At 51.1% G+C, this 18,980-nt stretch overlaps 5 protein-coding genes and 1 non-coding gene across 6 annotated transcripts; 1 reads left to right on the top strand and 5 right to left on the bottom strand.

The window, feature by feature from the left end:
- Window positions 1-1,954: 1,954 nt before the first annotated feature.
- Window positions 1,955-4,115, bottom strand: BDZ83DRAFT_645149 (exonuclease V). Its single transcript, XM_060509817.1, has 2 exons — window positions 3,673-4,115; window positions 1,955-3,620 (listed from the first exon to the last, which is right to left on the bottom strand). Exons 1-2 carry the CDS (start codon window positions 3,829-3,831, stop codon window positions 2,352-2,354), a joined length of 1,428 nt encoding a protein of 475 aa, XP_060357200.1. The 5' UTR covers window positions 3,832-4,115; the 3' UTR covers window positions 1,955-2,351.
- Window positions 4,116-4,804: 689 nt separating this feature from the next.
- Window positions 4,805-6,575, bottom strand: BDZ83DRAFT_736495 (uncharacterized protein; the record flags this gene model as incomplete). The annotated part of the gene is made up of 2 exons (XM_060513000.1): window positions 5,597-6,575; window positions 4,805-5,533 (listed from the first exon to the last, which is right to left on the bottom strand). Exons 1-2 carry the CDS (start codon window positions 6,449-6,451, stop codon window positions 4,805-4,807), a joined length of 1,584 nt encoding a protein of 527 aa, XP_060357201.1. The 5' UTR covers window positions 6,452-6,575.
- Window positions 6,576-7,287: 712 nt separating this feature from the next.
- BDZ83DRAFT_758966 (uncharacterized protein) lies at window positions 7,288-8,976 on the bottom strand (the record flags this gene model as incomplete). The annotated part of the gene is made up of 1 exon (XM_060515117.1): window positions 7,288-8,976. The coding sequence occupies one exon, from the start codon at window positions 8,974-8,976 to the stop codon at window positions 7,288-7,290; it is 1,689 nt and encodes a 562-aa protein (XP_060357202.1).
- A 909-nt stretch (window positions 8,977-9,885) lies between these two features.
- On the bottom strand, window positions 9,886-9,957 carry BDZ83DRAFT_t340. The gene has a single exon. It is a non-coding gene; the product is annotated as a tRNA-Arg (tRNA).
- Window positions 9,958-10,207: 250 nt separating this feature from the next.
- On the top strand, window positions 10,208-10,735 carry BDZ83DRAFT_595500 (uncharacterized protein; the record flags this gene model as incomplete). Its single annotated transcript, XM_060506800.1, has 1 exon — window positions 10,208-10,735. The coding sequence occupies one exon, from the start codon at window positions 10,208-10,210 to the stop codon at window positions 10,733-10,735; it is 528 nt and encodes a 175-aa protein (XP_060357203.1).
- Window positions 10,736-10,938: 203 nt separating this feature from the next.
- BDZ83DRAFT_595497 (major facilitator superfamily transporter) lies at window positions 10,939-12,552 on the bottom strand (the record flags this gene model as incomplete). Its single annotated transcript, XM_060506799.1, has 2 exons — window positions 10,939-12,279; window positions 12,346-12,552. 2 exons carry the CDS (start codon window positions 12,550-12,552, stop codon window positions 10,939-10,941), a joined length of 1,548 nt encoding a protein of 515 aa, XP_060357204.1.
- Between the last annotated feature and the right edge of the window lie 6,428 nt (window positions 12,553-18,980).

Genomic DNA, 18,980 nt, shown 5'->3' on the forward strand with positions numbered 1-18,980 from the left:
TTATTCTATTTAATAAATACTTTAAAAGAGTTCGAACTACGCTATAAGCCCGCTAAAAAATTTAATAATAACCTAAGTTATTAAAATAAAATTAAAAAGCGCTAAAAGCCTATAATAATTATATAAATTATAATAATAAAAAGAAAACGGGTATTAAATAGGAAATAAAAAAGTAATTAAATTAAGGCCTATAAATTAGAAAACAATTTAGCCCCGCAGGGTATAATATAAAGTTAATAATAATACTATAAATATAAAAAGGGGCTATTTAAAGTTTAAAAACTAAGGGCCGGTTACCCTTTTTAGCCTAGGTAAAGGGAAGTTAATAATAAGCCGCGGTTTAAAAACGGATTAATTATAAAAAAAGAGAGTATAAAAGAAGTATTTATAGTAGCGTAAAGAGAAATAAGGGCTTAATAATACTCGTTAATAATACGGGCCTTTTTTATAATAAAAAAGGCCGCGCCCTCAGTAATAAGGGTAGTAATAGGGGTAGTAATAAAGGTAATAGTAGGGGTTACGTAAGTAGGGGTTATATAAAGAGTAAGTATTTTAATAGCGGGGAAGGTAGTTATAATACGGGTATTATAATAAATATAGGCCTTTTTATTTTTAGTTTTAATCTAGGTAATAGCGGTAATATATAAATAGTTAAAAGTATTTATAAAGTCTTTATATTAATAATAAAAAAAGAACGGTTAGCGATATATAAATAATAAATATCGAGCGGATATATAACGGCTTTAAAAACGGGGTTATTTATAATAGGGGTTAATAGTTAGTAATACTCTTTAACTATTTAAAAGAACTCTATTTAAATTGCTTTAATAACGTCGTTAAACTAAAAATAATAGGTTAATAACTATAAAATAAATAAAAAATAATAATAGTAAATATATAGGGTTATAATAATAATTAATCTTACTATTAGCGTAAATAGCGTAGTAAATAATACTTTTAACTTTTTAATAAATTAATAACTTATAAATAAATAAATAACGGTAGTTTAGTATATAAAAGTAATCGTAATAACTAATACTAGCTAGGGTATCGCTACTTTTAACTAGCGCCTATATATAAAAAAATAAAGGACCCCGTATAGGGCGCTTAATATAGGGGCCTCTTTAAGCTTCTTCTCTTTTTTTTTTTTTTTTTTTTGTTTTTTTTACCTTTTTTATTAAACGTTAGCTAGATATAAAGTTAATAAACTTTATAAATAGGGAACGGATACGCTACGTAAATTTAATATACTATTTAAACGTTTAATTTATTTTTAAAAAGGTAAATAGATAATAGCTCGGAGTTAAAGCTAAACTCTAATTCTTTACTATTTATATTACCCTCGTTATTAAATAGAATAATAGGCTTAATAAACGTAGTAATAATAGTAGCGGGCTAGTTAATAGGGACGAACTATTAAAACGTTAATAATAAATAAAAAGCTAAAAAGCTATAAAGTAATAATATATAAAAAATATAATAGCGGTAGCGTATAAAATATTTATTTAACTATTATTTAAATTAAAAGAAGGTTTTTAAATATGCGCGGGTATATAAGCGTAAAAAAAAAGATTATATATATAAAAAATAATAATAAAAATAGCGGGTTTATTAAAAATTAGATTTTTATAATAGATTAATAAAATTTAAATAATAGAAGTATAAAAATAAATAAATTAAAATATTTATAAATCGTTACGTAAAAATTAAAAAGAAAAAGCTTTTTATAAAAGGGGGGGGCTTAATAAAAATTAATAAAAGAGATTATAAATAGCTAGTTTAATAAATTAAAATAGAGCGGTTAACTATTTAGAGTATTTATAATTAAAAAATAGATTAATAGTAAATTTATTTTAAAAGCGAAGTAGGGGGGTATATATTATAGGCTAAACTTAATTAATAGATCTAAGCCTTAGTTTAAATATTATTATAATTTATTATACCGCTTTTATAAAGGTTTTATTTAAGCGCTTTTCTTTTATAGAACCTCTATAGAACCTCCGCTCTAAAAACCTCTACTCTTTAACTTAAATTCTATATATTAAAATCCCCCTTAACGTAGACTTACGTGGGCTGGACTCTTAATAGGCCAGTGCCTATACATTTGTCGGAAGGGAATCAGTAGAATAACCCTAAGAAAGTCATAAGGCTTGATCGAAAGTAGAACCGTGATGCGGACCATCTTTCAGAGAAGCGCAAGACACAAGTTGCCTTGATATGTAGATCATCAATTCATAGTCATAAGCTATCCTAAATCTTGAATCTGGTGTAATTTGGGCCCCAGCCGAATAATGCGCCTCGCAAAGAAGAAAATGCCATCTCAAACGCACAAAAGAAGCAATATCGCAACATCAGCCACTTGTAACATGCTTCCTCCTGCTTGCCAAACGCTGCCTAGTAGTCTGCAATCTATCCTCATCCATAGCAGACCGCCATGTGCAGTCGCCCGCAAACTCACACATTCGACACTTGTACGCTTCCTCAATTTGCACACCCCGCGGCTGTCGGTCCGCTCGCCACCACTCCATCGTGTTACCCAAGTAGAGGTTTAGCGCCCGATCATCCATGGGGAAGACCTGGCTATCAATGAGCGAACCGTCTCCGCGGTACCTATACTCCACAGCGAGAAGCCGACCCACTGAGTCGGCGCCATGGGGGAAGGTTTGGCGCAACTCTGATACGAGAAGGGGGAGCAATTCTCTCAGTGTCCTGTACTTGATGGAGTCCGGCGTCGATGTACTGCGGTTTGCCTCATCAACTTCAACATCGAACATTGTTGTAGTAGAAGACGACGGGATGTGCTCCCCGTCAGGCGAGGAATCTACGTCGAAGAACAATTCATCGTGCAGGCTGCCAATCTGGGCAATGAACGAGTCGGAGAACGGCTCATCCGGATCCAGACCGTACCGCCGGAAAATGCGGAGGTAGTCCAGCTTATTCGCTGCCATTTCTGACAGGAAACGCTGGTACAGGAAGAGCTGCACCTTTGCCGGCCGCAGTAATGCGGGGCTGTTGGGCGCCTTCATAGACCCACGCGTCTTCACATCCGTCAGGTAGATCTGGGGCATGTTCGCCGGCTTGTTCGAGGGGAAGTAGTCGGTGATGCTGGACTGGTTCTGCTGAGACTCCTGGCTCAGCTGTTCCATGAACTCCGGGTCCGGATTTTCGTAGCTCAGACCGTCGATAACGCCATTGACCAGATTGCCGTCGGCAAATCCCCATACTTCAAGCTCACGGGTCATACCGGTCTCACGGAGTGTTCGAAGTCCCTGAATGAGATTCCACATCCGGAGACCAAAGCCGTCTTCCTTACTCGCGATCTCGACGCGGACCGTTGTGTGTACTTCGTCTTCCAGGTCTTGATGTACCTTTGTCCCCTGTTTCATCGCCGCCGTCCGGGTCTTCCGACCATAGGGTAGGCGGGTCAGGGTATAGAAGTATTGTAGCTCGCACCAGGCACCCGACGTCAAGTCAGTGACCGTGAATGGCTTCCGGGGATACGATCGGAATCGCACAAGCGGCGATCGGGTATCATTCTCAGGATCAGGAGTGGCTTTCTCGTTCGGTTTTGGTGACGAGGCGTCCGCATTATTATTCGAGAGGGCTCTGCTCACTAAGCGCTTTCACGTCAGTCAGTTTCAGAAGAAGTTCACTTCGCAATGTAACACTCACAATCCGGGTAGGCGACGGAATGACCAGGTGACGCCGGGGGAAGATCTGCCTGCTTCGTATCGTCGGCAAAGGTCGCCTTTGAGCGACTCCGACTCGTTCGTACAGGACCCTTGGCTGTGCCAGTCGTGCGATAGGAGAGAAGCTCGGCGGGAACATCATCGTCAAGTCGAAACTCTTCCTCGGCGACGGTGTCGATGCCAAGGTCTGAAGCGATCGAGGGAGCGGCGGGGTTTCGCGATGAGCTGGAGGTGGGGGCGGGGTTGTCGGTGATGAGCTGGCTCAGCAACGTCTCGTCCTCCAAAGAAAGATCATAGCCATATTCGTCGTCTGAATCAAGCGAAAAGGAGGAAGACATTGCAAAGGGGAGGCGGGTGTCATGTCTGATTTGCGAGGGGGAGAGGACCCTCGTTGTCAGCGTCACGACTCGGTGGGAGGGATCGCCGCTAAATGGGAGAGCGCGTCAGGAAAGTGGCGACGGGTGTCGCGAAGTCCAGTGACTTTCAGGCAGTCGGGCCCCACACGGTCGTGCAAATATGGCCAATGAGGAGCAAGCAAATACCAATTGCGGTAGTCGATTACATCAGCAAAGCAACGTCTCACTCATGCAAGAGAAACACCGCTTCGATCGAGGGACTTTGGAATATTGCGAGATCCGGTGCAAAAAGTATACATTGGTCTTCTCACCTGTCACCAATGGGAAAATCAAAACCTGTAGCTTTTTCGTTGAGATGGCTCACTCTCAACTTCCGAAACAAGAGTCTGACCCTTGGCGGCGTCTTCATATGTCATATCGAAGGCAGTCACAATTGGAGGCCCAACTCACTATGGTTCTTGATTCAATCGTTATTTATCTTAAATCAAGCTAGCTAAAGTAGCACGGCGACATTGTGAGACGAAGATCCTTATCTCATGACCAGCAGTCTCATCCTTCTCAAAGCATCCGTTCGTCAGCCATAATACGTCCTCTCATGCCAGTATCTTCACTCCTAATTAACACAAGAGTCTCCCTCTCTCGTAGCCACGATTGGCCATACAATACAGGTACATCAAAAAGTCCCCTCAATCGCCAAGGCTCCAAGTGCAAGGAAGCACTGGAGAATGTTTGCAATTCTCAAAGACTGGGGCACGTCTCTCAAGCCTGAGTATCCTTCGACTTCAGTCGTTTGACTAATATTCCGCGAATGTTGAAGCGAGGCGGGGAAGCCAAGTTTGGTTGCTGCAGACCTGCCGATGGCGAGGCGGCGGATACAGGAGACGTGTCGTTGAAAACGTCATCAGACATGCGACTGCTGGGAGAGAATCTGAGAGGCCGGCTTGCCTGCTTCGTAGGTGTGTTATGCTCACTCAACGTGTTTGTTGTGGGCTTCTTTGTCTCTGCGGTACGCTTCTTTGTCTGAGTGGACTTCTTACCCTGCTTGGACCCGGACCGGCTTCTCCGCTTCGTTGGTGTATCCATAAATTGCTCATCCAGGCTGGCTTGCGCGGTCTGTTTGGCTTCCGTGAGCTGTTGTACGGGTTGATGTGTGGCATCTTCGACCCGCGCGGGCTCTGTGAGCTGCGCGGGCTGCGGAACGTCTTCGACAGAGTTATTGATGCGCTGATAGACATCGTTCATTATGGCCTCAGCGAGAAACGCGCGAGACTCATAGTCGCCATCCTTGATGAGCTGCCAGGTACACTTTTCCAGATCTTCCCAGCCTGAGCTCTTCAAGTCTCTAAGAAAACTGGTGAGGGCAACGCAACGCACAGATTCTTCGTTGTAATCTGCAATTCTATCGAGCATGGGGGCACTCTTCATGTATCTGGCCAACAAGACATTGTCCATCGGCTGTTGTCGCCTCGCAGCTTCGGCGTCTCGGGCCTATTGCGTAGAAAGAACATTAGCAATCAACGTGGCACCTCTGGTTGGGGTTTTTGGGCTGACCTTGGGGTCCTTGGCTTGTGGAGTGGGTTTGTTTTCCGATTCAGCCATTACCTTCTTTTTCGGAGTGGCCGTCTTCTTCTTGGAACTGACGACTTTCTTCTTCGGAACAGCCAACTTGACCTTCTTTGGGCTGGCTGACTCTTTCTTCTGGACAATTTTCTTGTCTTGAGGGGACTCGGACTCCGCCTTCCGCTTCTTGCTCGGCGGCGAAGGTGTCGTAAACTTGGTGATGGAGCGCGTCCAAGGTCTCAGAGCCGGTAGAGCGAGATGATCTGAGTCGAGCTGAGCAGGTTCCAAAGATTTGGCGCTGGTCTTCTTGGCGCTGGCTTCCTTCAACGAAGGCTTGTCGACAACGAGTAAGCTGTCTGATTGATCTTGGGCTGACACTGTCGGAGAATGTGCCAACGCTGCCTTCAACATACCCTCCGATGAGTAAAGGCTGAGGCCATCAGCACAGTCCCGAACATATCGCAGAACACCGAGTGGTTGATGCATGGCCGCCCATTCCCACCAAGTCAGCGGAGGTTCCAGCATGTAGATGAGGAGAGCTGTAATAATTGTGACTCTGGCGGGAGTTCGCTTGCCCTGGCCCATCTCCCGCGCTTGGCTGACCGTTCTGTGGAGGGCCTGGGCTCTGCGCTTGTTCGCGAAGGACGAACTAGTGATGGGGATGGCGATTAGTGCGAGAGATTGTTTCTTTTCATTAGATGTCAAGAGAATGTCCAAAGCGTCGGTGTTGAAGAGCCTGGCGGCCAAGCTTGACCATTCTCGCTGGAAATTCGGAATGAAATATGCAGGGAGAGTGCAGGCGTATTTTTCTGCCGCCTCGGGATCCTTTCCGCTGCTTTCTGCCATTCTTGAAGCTCCTGGTAGCCTCTTGAAAGGAGGGAATGGGAATTGATTCTCAATCGAGTGGAGTTGGAGAGAAGAATGTGGGCTGCAGAGAATGGAAGAGTATGTAGGTAACAAGTTGTAAGAGGAACAGAAGGAAAGAGAAAGAAACTCTGTAGATGCCTCGGAAATAAACTTGAAAGGAAGTCGAGTCCACAGCTCTTTCCTTCAGCAAGGTAAGATCGAAAGAATTACAGATATTGTGGGCAAAGGTGGCCCAGTTTCCCGGTCTGTGACAAGGTTGGATTCCGTTTGAACATCCAGATATAGTGGACAAGGAGAAAGCTGGGAAGCCCACGGTTGGGAGGCGTGGCAAAGCCAATTAGTGTCGGGACCCGGATTCATGATCGGAAGGGATATTTTAAGTGACCCAAAGGGGCTTTCAGCTTCTTGAAAGTCTTAATGTTTGAGAGAGGTAGAGTTAGTTTCACTTATGTTTAATCGGCAGCAAAACGAAAGAAGATGCCAGGCTAGAGCATCATAGCTAACGGGTATCATTCTTGGTCCTCTATATGTCGTAATTTACGGCGCATCCACCTCTCCACCTTATCCTTAGCTCAAGTTATATCTCCGCGTCGGTATCGGTCCTTTCCTGATATCAGGCTACTGCTCGAAGCTGTGCCATATAGAATTGGTTTCTGGGTTGACGATCTTGTTTTGTCGTGATCATCCTGACTCAAGAGGAAAGACCATCGTTATTCGAGGTCAGGATTTCGAGTGTGATGGATAAGGATCCTGGGAAAATTTTGTTAGTCATCAATACCAACTGGATTAAGAGGGAATCAAATACCTATATCCTATCAATCGCTGACGGCAGGCAATCTGCTCCTCAACTTTTCTTCGAGGGTTTCCGCGAGCATCATGCGAATGTCTTCACCCGCAGAATCCACAAGGTTCTGGGCTAAGGCATCGAAGTGAGACATTTCCGTAGACGTCAAATGTCCTCGAAATGTCTCGAGCATGATATTACGCGGGAAGGCATCCGGAATGCCAGCCACTAATGCTAGCTTTCCTGCTGCGACGAATCCTGAGACAAAGAGAATGCTATCGTTGTCGCTCGGGGGCTGGGTACGATTCGCTACTCCAGTGTCACGAGGCTTCTTCCCGTCTCTCTTAATTGGAATCTCCTTGACGAACTGAACTTCAATATCGCTCTCTCCGATCTTCTCGTCCTTGACTAGAAATTTGATATCTGACTGAAGATTGTCTGACTGATCGGAATGTGTCTTGCGGGCCTGTCTAGTTCGGTGTTGCTTTCGGGGTGGCTCAGTCTGAGACCTTTCGGTGTCGCTAGTTCGTGTCTTCTTCCTCTTTTGCGGACTTAGGTTGTGAGTAGGTACCGAGCTTTTGCGAAGACTGTCCAAGTCATTGGACTGGCGGTTTGAAGGGCTCGCAATGCCGTCATCGGAGGCTCGCAAAGATGATGCTTGAGGGCTGCCTCGGCTGGCGCCTCTGCTTTGAGGACTACCTGCCGACCCACGGCGAGTACCACGGCTCCAGAGCCGCGTTCTTGTCAGAGCGGGTGACTTTTTCGAGTGCGAATGAGAATACTTCGATTCAGACTCCGATGAGCGTCTGCGCGATGATCTGGTCACGGGTGTAGAGTAGTCTCCAGTCTTCATTTTGTAACGTCTTGTCGTACTTGGAGGCTCGCTGTCTGCCGAATCATCGTCTCTGCTGGACTCCTCAGGTATGTACAAATCGCTTGACGAGTCAGAGGAAAGAACGTTGCTTCCATATTCCTCTGCTGATCCCTGCGATCTTTGAGGCGGCGACGATGGCTCATTGACGAGAATCCGTTTCTCCTTGCTGCTTTTGACGCCATCATGCTTGCCAGACACATTGGACATGCGTGAATGCCAAGGAGATGGCCCAATCGCTACTTTTCTCGCCAGGTTCGCCTCCATTGCTCCTGCGTCGGCTTTTCCCATCCAGGTTGCTACTCGATTGTAGCGGCCGCAAACCGCATCATCTCTCCACTCTTTGAAAAAGAACACATTCTGTGCGCCCCCAGGAACAAGCTTGGCCTTACAGAGACCATCCTCATCAGGAGAATACAGTGCGTACAGCTCCCGGTCGATGCCACTATCCAATCTGTAGACGACCTTGAAAGCCTTTCGGACAGTGGCATTGTTGATGGGGGGTGCAGTGAAGCTATTCACGCATAGGCTTCCTCTATTCTTGTAGCAGAAGCCCGGACGGATGATGGCTGGGATGAACCAACCAACCCAGAGACCCATGGGATACTCCGGGTGGCTTTCCCAGTCCTTTTCGATGTTAAGTGGCAATCTCCAGCTGTCTTCGAGATCCATCCAGTTCTTCTTGAAGCTATCCATGTCTTGAAACCTGTACTCATTGTCGATGAACTCAGAGAGCAAGAGTGGCATGCTTTGTGGTGGCGATTCGCCGTAGCTCAGACCATCGAGAAAGGTCTCAAGCCACGGAGTGTGGCAGACTTGGCCAACGCTCTGCTCCTCGAGAGGCGCCATTTCGGGAATCGGCGAGACTGGACAGTGATGCATGTGAATGCGTCAGTGAGAAATTTGCTCGATGGTTACAATGCCTAGTTGGAGGGATTTTGCTCACCTTGGGAAGATGCTTCTATGGCGATGTGAAGATAGATTTAATGAGGTGTGGTGTGCAAAGGTGAGAGTTGCGCGAAGAAATCGAAGGCGCAGTGTAGAATTGAATGAGTAGAAGAGAAATACGCACGATTTCTGAGTGCAAAAGTCTCAGATATTCTCAGAACCATTCGAGGGAAAGAGTAATGAAGTAAAGAAGGCATCAGCGAGGTCGAATATGACCGTGTAAGCGTCGGCCAAGGTATAGTGTGGCGGTTAGGATGGGCTCAGCCACGTGAGGTGAAGTAAGAGAGGGCATCTACTTTGGGCAAGAGAGAAAAGAAGCAGAGTGCAGGTGCAGTAGTGAAAAATTGAATACATCGTTCTTACCTACCATATACGATGACTGAGTCAACTTCTTGTTACATCAAGGCACGATGATCTTGGAAAAGACCACTGACGGGTACGAAGTGATCTTGACGTTTGTAAGCTTCACCTAGGTTAGGAAGATATATTGAGACACCTTAATTTGACGTGACCTTTAAGATTATTCGAGTTTCAAGGCACCTAATACTAGCTAGTACCCAACAGAAGCTGTGTGCGGTGCTCTTGACCAGACATCATGCTGGGTTCGGCCCCACGACCGGCTCGGCGGTGTCACCAACCTAAATCTCTAACTTGCCCGGTCAGCTTACAAACGGTTGACCTTAAGCTACCCTAAGTTCAGTGACCACACCACTCCCCCAAGCCCTTTATTCTCAACTTGTCGATGAAAACAAAGGTCTCGGAAGATGAAGGATATTTTCGCCATGAAATATAGGCAAAAATCAAAACAGTCGACCGAGCTGGGACTCGAACCCAGAACCTTTGCCACCGGAAAGCAACGCGCTGCCATTGCGCCACCCGGCCCGATTTATGAAAAAGTCCGCAAAATTGCGTGCTCATGATGCGTCGCTTAGCAGGGCCGAGAGCGGATCTCTGGCGATCAGTCGCGCCACAGAACCCTCCACACTCTGGTGGCGTCATTCGCCTACGCTCAAAAGCACAATTTCTGTAGGGCCACCATCAACAGCAACACCATCCACTTACACTCCCTTGCCGAAAACACAACAATTCTTACCGCCGATAGTCTTGTACTTTTCACGAAAAGCTTCACAAGATGGCTCGCGTTCCAACAATAGCCACCGTCGTCCGCGGCGCAGGCGTCAACATCGTACTCAAAGCAGACCAACCCACAGGTCGCACCGTCTCCGGGACCGTTCAGGATGTGCTCACGCGCGGCAACCACCCTCGAGGCATCAAAGTTCGGCTCTCCGATGGCCGGGTCGGACGAGTGCAGTCTCATACCGATGACACACAACAGCCACAAGAACCGTCATTTACATCCACTGAAATCGCCGACAGCTCGGCCGCGTATGGAGACTCACGCAGACCTCCCCGCCGTGGCGGCGGTCGCAGGCAAGATGCCGAGGCCGAGTTGCCTTCGGCCCAGGTTGGGCTTGAGGCTTACATTCGGCCTGCTAAGCAGAAGAATGGTGGGCGAGGCAGAGCGGCTGCAAACTCTGGGGCTCAGGTGCAGGAAGCGGCGCCTACTTCGATTTCTGAGACCGTGACCTGCCCTGTTTGCGGTGAGTTTGAGGGTGATGCTGCTGCTGTTGAGCATCATGTTGCGGGTCACTTTGACTGAAGCACGGTCGCATCATCCTACTTCACATCACCACGGAACACCCGGTGCGGCCAGTCCTTGTTCATCCAAGTGTCTATTAAGTTTACTAGCTCCTTTGTCTCATCTCCCAACGATGACTGAGGAGCCCTAGATGATCTATTCATCCGTATACTAAGGCCCAATCAACGCGGGCCTCTCCCTCAGAAAGCCATTCACATCATCTCTCATAGGCGATACCTGAAGCCGGCCGTCTTCCAGTCCGTCACATCCTCATAATCCTCAGGCCGAAGCTCAAGCCGATCAACCATATCCGCGACATCACCAGCAGTACCCTCAGTCTGCATGACCTTACCGCCACCAACAGCACCAGCACCACCAGCGCTGCCCTCATACCCTTCCTCCCTCGTGCGCTTGGCGTTCATCCACTGGAGGTAGAATCTCAAACCGAGCGCCAGCACCACGACGAGCGAGTAGCAGATCATGATGGTGCGGAAAGCAGTGTTGTAGTGCGGCTCCTCGGAAGCCTTGAAGAACTGGGGGCCGGCAATGTTGCCAGCGCAGTAGGCGAGGAACAGCAGAGACGACATGGTCATCTTCTTGGTCACGCCGCGGTAGTTTGCCGAGACGAGAGACATGGCAAGCGGCATGGCAGCAGGACCAGGGGACAGGAGGAAGTAGCCGAACAGCTGTACGCCGCTGCTGACGCTTTCACGGGAGTAAATGATCGCGGCGCCAGTGATGCATGGCAAAACGACAATGGCGATAAGGATGCAGTTCATCTTGCGGTAGCGGCCCGCGATCCAGCCTGTTCCGGCGATGATGGCGGCAGAGAGAAGCGAGTAGGGGATGTTGATGAGTGTCGACTGCAGACTGGTGAAGCCAAACGACTTGATGACGAGGTTGGCAAAGTTCTGGGTGCCGCCGTTGGGGATCTGCGTGATGAGTTCGAGACCAAAGATGAACCATGTCTTGGGGTCAATCATGCACTCGACGACCTGGTCCCACTTCCAGTGTGTCTTCTCCGTGGACCCCGTACCGGCGACAACGACGCGATCGGCGGCGTACCGGCGCTCCTCAGGCTTGAGGAAGCGGGCCTTGGAGATGGTATCGGGCAGCCAGATGAGCAGCACAAACGCCCAGACAAAGGTGAGGACGCCAAGGATGATGTACATCCAGCGCCAGGGGCCGACCTTGTCGTCGCTCGAGATGTGGCCGAAGCCAAAGGCGACAAAGGAGGCGACGAGCCCGCCGACGCTGTTACCGGCGAACCAGATGCCCGTGCGGGTGGGGATCTCGTCGCGGGTATACCAGGTGGAGGTGAGGAACATGAAGGCGGGCGTGATGGTGGCCTCTGCGACGCCGAGGAGGAAGCGGACGGTAAGGAGGCCGCCGTAGTTTGTGCAGGCGGCCGTGAGGGCGACGACGGCGCCCCAGAAGAAGGTGTTTGCGGTCATGTACTTTGCGACGGGGAGGCGGGCGATGAGGAGGGAGGTTGGGTAGGTCCAGGCGAAGTAGCCAAAGTAGAAGATGCTGGAGACCCAGCTGTAGTTTTGGCCCTTGAGATGCTGTTCACGAGGTTAGCATGAAATAATCGTACAGTAGATGAGATTACACATTGAAGAACGACGTACGGTGTCGGTTCTGAGACCAAATACAGAGGCGCTGGACAGAATCGTCTTATCCATAAAGTTGAACATGTAGGTGATGAAGAGCAGCGGGATGATATTAAAATCAATCTTGCGGACAATCTTCTTGGCCATGTCGCTGTCAATGTGCTGCCTATCCCCATCCTGCACCTCGGCGGGAGGGTTCTGCGGCGCGTCTGTCGATGACCCCATGTTGGCGAGCAAGTTCTGTCGTTCGTCGATTAAGTCGTCTTCTTCTTGATCGTCGTCGTCGACTGCTGCCCGAGAATTCGAAGCTCCTACAGAGAATTCTAGGGTCGCATCTCGAGAGCGGCGCCGGGGTGTCGTCGCCTTTTTGAATGAAGCGGCCATCCCAATGCCTAGGTCCCGGGGCGGGGATGGTCGCGACCTTTCCGCGGCCAAAAGAAACAATGGGCAAGCAGAGGCAATGCACGTTACGTGCCTTATCTTCCGCCGATCTTCCCCGACAGTGACAGGCCCGACGCGTTCGCCTGCTTCTCTTCTTCCCTCCCCTCTCGCTCCGGTCCCTTGTCTAACGATCGGTCCTACAGTCACGAACCGGTAAATTGACCGACCAAAATGTCTGGACAATGGCCGATAACAAGACGTCAGTTGATAAGACAAGCGTTTGCGTTCGCGCGACGGGAGTGGGCGAACGGTTTAGCGACCGCTAGACTCCGCTGAATAGACGGTATTCTCCAGTGTCTGGCGTGGATTGGCCTGGGGATATCGTCCCACCTTCGTGTACACGGTACTGTCGGCGAATATCCGAACCGACGAGATACGACGTTACTCCGCTAGTGCCACTACAGCGATCGCGCCGTTCAATGAGCTCTCGTGGCACCGCCGCGATGTGGGGAGAATAGAGAATGTTTGACGGAGTTTGGAGATGAATGAAGACCATGTGAGTGGACGAGCGCAGAGTTGCTGACATTAACTAAAGGTGTTCGATACCGACTCGGCGGTTATGGTTGGCCCATGGGCGGAATATGGGGGGATCAAAACTTTAGTCTTTGATTTTGTGACTCTCATGTTGCTAGTAGGAACTTACACCAGCGTTTCTGTTCAACGACAAAGAAAGACGGAAACCAAATTCGACTTCTACTGTAGTATTGATCAGAGGATTGGGGAATTTTCGATATTTGATTGTGTGAAGAATCATTCGACGTTGTTGGGTTGAGCGCTGTCGAGAAGCTCCGAAACGCGCTACGTGGCACTAGCACGATCTACCGCGTGGCGTCTCTGCGCACGTCCCGACGCGATGGATCTCGAGCCAGATTCGACGTCCATCACCGTTGCGAGGGAGGCGGTGGCAGCGAGCGACGAGGACCTGCCATCACGAAGGGTGCGAAAGCCATCCGCGAAAGCCCAACTGAACCAGACTCATCAAGAGATAATCGACAATGCGACCGACGGAGCGACGGAGGTTGCTGGTGGTGGCCGGCGGACGACGACCAAGCGAGCCACAACCCTGGCCAAGGAACGCGCGAAACCCATAGAGGATGACGACAAAGGGCTGCTCCTGACGATGGGCAAGCAGGTCAAAGAGCTACACACAGCGGTCAAGATCATGTTCGATGCGTGGAAGAAGTCGGAAGCACGGAATAAAAACGTTGAGGCAGAGCTTCGCGTGGTCACTTCGGAGCTGCAAACAGTCAAGAGCGAGCTACAGGCCGTCAAAGGAGAGCTGCAAGCGATGAAAGAACGCGTGGAGGACGAAAGCGCCAAGACGAACGAAAACCTCGAAGCACTCGCAACAGTTGCTGCGACGCGGAACAGCCCAAGTGTGTCCTACGCGGACGTCGCGCGAAGCGGCTTAGGTGGGCAAGGTCGCGACTCGCGGGTAGCCACGGCGGGCAACGCGACGCTGCCGAGCCGCAGCGACCCCTTCTGTACGATCGATACATCAAGAGTTGAAGAAGGCAGCGACAAGCTCAACCCAGGCCGGATCCGGGCTGCGGTGGAAAAGGAGATGCGCGCGTTGGACGGACAGGGTAGCTGGCGGTGTCTGGCCGTCACGGTAGACCCAAGGAACGCGGATAGGATCCGGATCATTTGTCGCGACGATGCGGAGCATAGGTATGTCAAGCAGATCGCGGAGAAGAGCTTCGGCCGTGGAGCACGCGTGCTACGAGACGAACTCTATCCCGTGAAGATCGACAACGTGAAGCGAATTGAGGTACTGGATGAGAAGGGCAATGTCAGGGCTGAAGCGGCGGAGGCACTTAGCCGAGAAAACGAGACCACGGTTGCCAAGATTTCTTGGCTTAGCAAGAAAGAGATACCCAAGGCGTATGGGTCCATGGTCGTGTTCGTGACCAAGGCCGGTGATGCGCGTAGACTGATCTCCGAGGGCTTCTTCCACGTTGGAGGAGAGTCCGGCACGACGATGGCGTTTGAACGGCGGCCGCGCCCCCAGCAGTGCTACAACTGCCAGCAGATCACGAAGCACAAGGCGTACCAGTGCGTAAACCCCCGGGTGTGTGGACGATGCGCCAAGGTAGGCCACCACCACTCTGAATGCCGTGAGACGATCGTGACATGTGTGCCCTGTGGCGGACCGCACGAGTCGTTCAGCAAGAACTGTCCGAAGCTGTATCCGCGTTCCCATGAGTAGGAAGGTCCAGATCCTTCAGCTCAACGTGAGGAAACAGGCTGCAGTGCACGAAAGTCTGATGAATGATGAGGCGTTGCGCGACTTCACGGCCATAGCGGTGCAGGAGCCATGGGCGCGGAGGATAGAAGGTAAGGTCATTACGGTTCCGATGGGCAATAGCAGGTGGACGAGGATGGTACCAACGGAGTGGAGGGACGAAGGAAGATGGGGAATCAGGAGTTTGCTTTGGGTGAACAGAGACGTAGAGACAGAGCAGCTGCCGATAGCGTCCTCGGATATCACTGCGGCCATCGTCCGGCTTCCGGATCGAAGACTGATAGTGGCGTCGGTGTACGTGCCGGTGCAGAGGCCGGAGATGCTGCGGCAGGCGTGCGACCTGCTGAGACAAGCTATCACGAATGTCCGAGGAGGAACAGGGGAGAGGGTGGACGTGGTTCTGGTAGGAGACTTCAACTGCCACGACTACCTGTGGGGAGGTGACGATGTGTCGGAGGGCCGGCAGGGCGAGGCGGACCCGATCATCGATCTAATGAGCGAGTACTCGCTCCGCAGCCTCCTTCCGCGTGGCACGAAGACGTGGGAGAAGAACGATGCGGCAACGACGATCGACCTATCCCTCGCGTCCGAAGAGCTAGCAAGAACGGTGGTACGATGCGGCCTGCACGAGACGGACCACGGGTCGGACCACCGGGCGATCGAGACGACCTTCGACATCGCCGCGCCTGAGATGGAAAGCCGGCCACGGCTCCTCCTCAAGAACGCCCCATGGAAGCAAATCAATGAGAGAGTAGAAGCAAACCTAGGGCGAATGCCAACAGGAGGTACGGTGCAGCAACAGACGGATCGACTGATGTCTGTGGTGTGCGAGGCAGTAGAGGCACTGACACCTACGGCCAAGCCATCACCGTATGCAAAGAGATGGTGGACGGCTGACCTCACCCAGCTCCGGCAGATCCATACCCACTGGAGAAACCGGGCGAGAGCGGAGAGAAGGGCAGGTAACAGTCAACCTGAACTGGAGCAACGCGCACGCTCGGCAGCCAAGCAATATCACGATGCCATCCGACAACAGAAGAAGAGCCATTGGGAGGACTTTCTGGCCGACGACGCCAATATCTGGAAGGCCGCGAAGTATCTCGACGCCAGTAAAGGGGCATCTTTCGACAAGATACCTCAACTTAAAAGGGCGGATGGTTCCCAAACGGGAGACGCCGCAGAACAGGCCGAAGAGCTGCTCTCCACATTTTTCCCTCCTCTCCCCAGCATGATCGAGGAGGAGGGGGATCGGCCACAACGATCGCCGGTACCCTTCCCTAACCTCACACTGGGAGAAGTAGAGAGACAGCTCTTTGCGGCAAAGTCGTGGAAAGCACCCGGAGAGGACGGTCTGCCGGTGGCAGTGTGGAAGCACACGTGGCCAGTGGTGAAGGAGAGGGTGCTTACACTCTTCCAGACCTCACTGGATGAAGGGGTGTTGCCGAGGCAGTGGCGACACGCAAAGATCATCCCGCTGAAGAAGCCAAACAAAAGCGACTACGGTATAGCGAAGGCCTGGCGACCGATCTCGCTTCTCTCGACGCTCGGAAAAGTGCTGGAGTCGGTCCTGGCAGAACGTATCTCGCACGCTGTCGAGACGTTCGGCCTCCTTCCCACGAGCCACTTTGCGCTCGCAAGCAGAGGTCGGCAGAGCAGGCGCTGGTACTGCTGCAGGAGTACATCTACAGAGCGTGGAGAAAGAGAAAGGTGGTCAGTCTGGTCAGCTTCGATGTCAAGGGAGCATACAATGGTGTGTACAAAGAGAGACTACTTCAAAGACTCAGAGCGCGGGGGATCCCGGACAAGCTGGTGAGATGGGTGGACGCCTTCTGCTCCCATAGAACGGCAAGCATCCTGGTTAACGGTCACGAGTCCGAGGCTCGTCCGCTACCACAAGCCGGACTGCCTCAGGGTTCGCCGCTTTCGCCCGTGCTCTTCCTCTTCTTCAACGCCGATCTCGTACAGCACCAAATCGACGAGAACGGGGGCGCGCTGGCCTTCGTCGATGACTACACGGCGTGGGTCACAGGCCGATCGCGCGAAGCAAACCGTCAGGGCATCCAAGATATTATCGATCGAGCACTCGCGTGGGAACGACGAAGCGGGGCGACGTTCGAGACGGACAAGACGGCCATCATCCACTTCACGCGCAACTGGAGGCTGCCGGCGGACTCAACCAGCTTCGTCATCAAAGGTGACACTGTCCGAGCAAAGGACCACGTCAAAGTATTGGGAGTGATGATGGACACGAAACTCCGTTTCGAAAAAGCACATCGCAGACGCGACGACAAAAGGGCTGGAGGCCGTGCTGGGGCTCAAACGGCTCAAAGGCCTGTCTCCGGCGACGGCCAGACAGCTTTTCGTGGCGGCCGTAGCACCGACGATGGACTACGCGTCGAACGTCTGGAGGTACAGGTGTCGAGCAGCGCAGATGAGGGTGATCAACCGAGTGCAGAGGATTGGCGCCCAAGCGATCGTGGGAACCTTCAACACGGTGGCCACGGCGGTCGCTGAAGCGGAGGCAAGCATACAATCGGCGCAAGAGAGGTACGACAGAAAATCAACGACATTCTGGGTACGGCTGCGAAGCCTTCCCAAGACCCATCCGCTTCGACGTCTGCGGGCGGTGGCCTTTAGACGGTTTCCGTCACCCTTCCAGTTGATGGCGGAGGCCTATCGCGACCTACCCCTTGACAAGCTGGAGACTATCGAAGGGTATTCGATCGCTCCTTGGGAACGTCGTATTGATACAGTAGTCGACGACGACACGGTCAAGGCCTCTGAGGCAATCCGGTCTGGATGGGCAGTGAGGATAGCGACAGGGAGCTCAGCAAGGAACGAGGTTGTGGGCTTTGGAACGGCGACGACGCTGCCCGCATCTTTCAGAGGGGGCGGTGGCGTCGTGACGGCCTCGCGTACGTTCGGTCAGAGAACGGAGCAGAACCCGTATGTAGCAGAGCTAGCGGCACTGGCAGAAGCGGTCAAGTCTCTCCCAGAGAGACTCGAGTACCGGGCCATCCACGTCTTCACCCGCAACAAAGCGGCAGTGTTGGTGATGCACAACCCGCGCAGCAGTCAGGCCAACAAGAGATCCGACAACTATATGCCAGCGTGCAAGCTCTGCAGAGACGAGGCAACAGAGTCACTCTCTTCTGGCTTCCATCATCGATAGAGTCAGACCTGGCGCAAGCGGCCAAAGCAGCAGCAAAGGAAAGTACCCAAGTAAACAAGACACCACAAAAACGGCCGGCCAGAGCCTACTCGACGGCACTTAGGATCGCTTTACAGAGCGTGCGACAGAAGCACGGAGCCTTGCCCGACAACGTAGGAGCATATTCGAAGAAGATCGACATAGCCCTGCCGGGAAACCACACACGCAAGCTGTATGACGGACTGGCCTGGAAAGAAGCCAGCATTCTAGCGCAACTACGCACCGGAATGGCAAGGCTGAACTGGTACCTCTACCAGATCGGCGCAACCGCCGCGGCGCTATGCGCTTGCGGGCAATCTGCAGAAACGGTAGAGCATTTTCTCTTTCGATGCACACAGTGGACGGCACAGCGGACTCGGATGCTCCAACAGACGGAAACGCGGAGAGAAAATCTGTCATACTTCCTGGGAGGAAAGCGCGCGTCCGACCCTAAGGATTGGTCGCCAAGCGTAGACGTTGTCAAAGAGACGATCAAGTTCGCCATGAGCACGGAGAGGCTAGATGCACAGATCAGCCAGCAGCGAAACCACACGCAACTAACATCATCAAATTAACCGGAGACACCCCCACGCATCCTCGTGCCATCGACAGCAGGACTAGCTTCGGCCGCCGACGATAGGACGTCGAACACTTTGAGAAACAACTCCGAGATGGCCTGCTACTAACCCCACGAGCAACCGCAGCATCGACATGCAAAACTAAAAAAGACACATACGGAGACGAAACAAGACTTGTATGGGCTTCTGGGAGGCAAGG

Source organism: Colletotrichum acutatum, assembly GCF_030867785.1.
Source record: "Colletotrichum acutatum strain CBS 112980 chromosome Unknown BDZ83scaffold_297, whole genome shotgun sequence".
NCBI classification, from domain to species: Eukaryota; Fungi; Ascomycota; class Sordariomycetes; order Glomerellales; family Glomerellaceae; genus Colletotrichum; species Colletotrichum acutatum.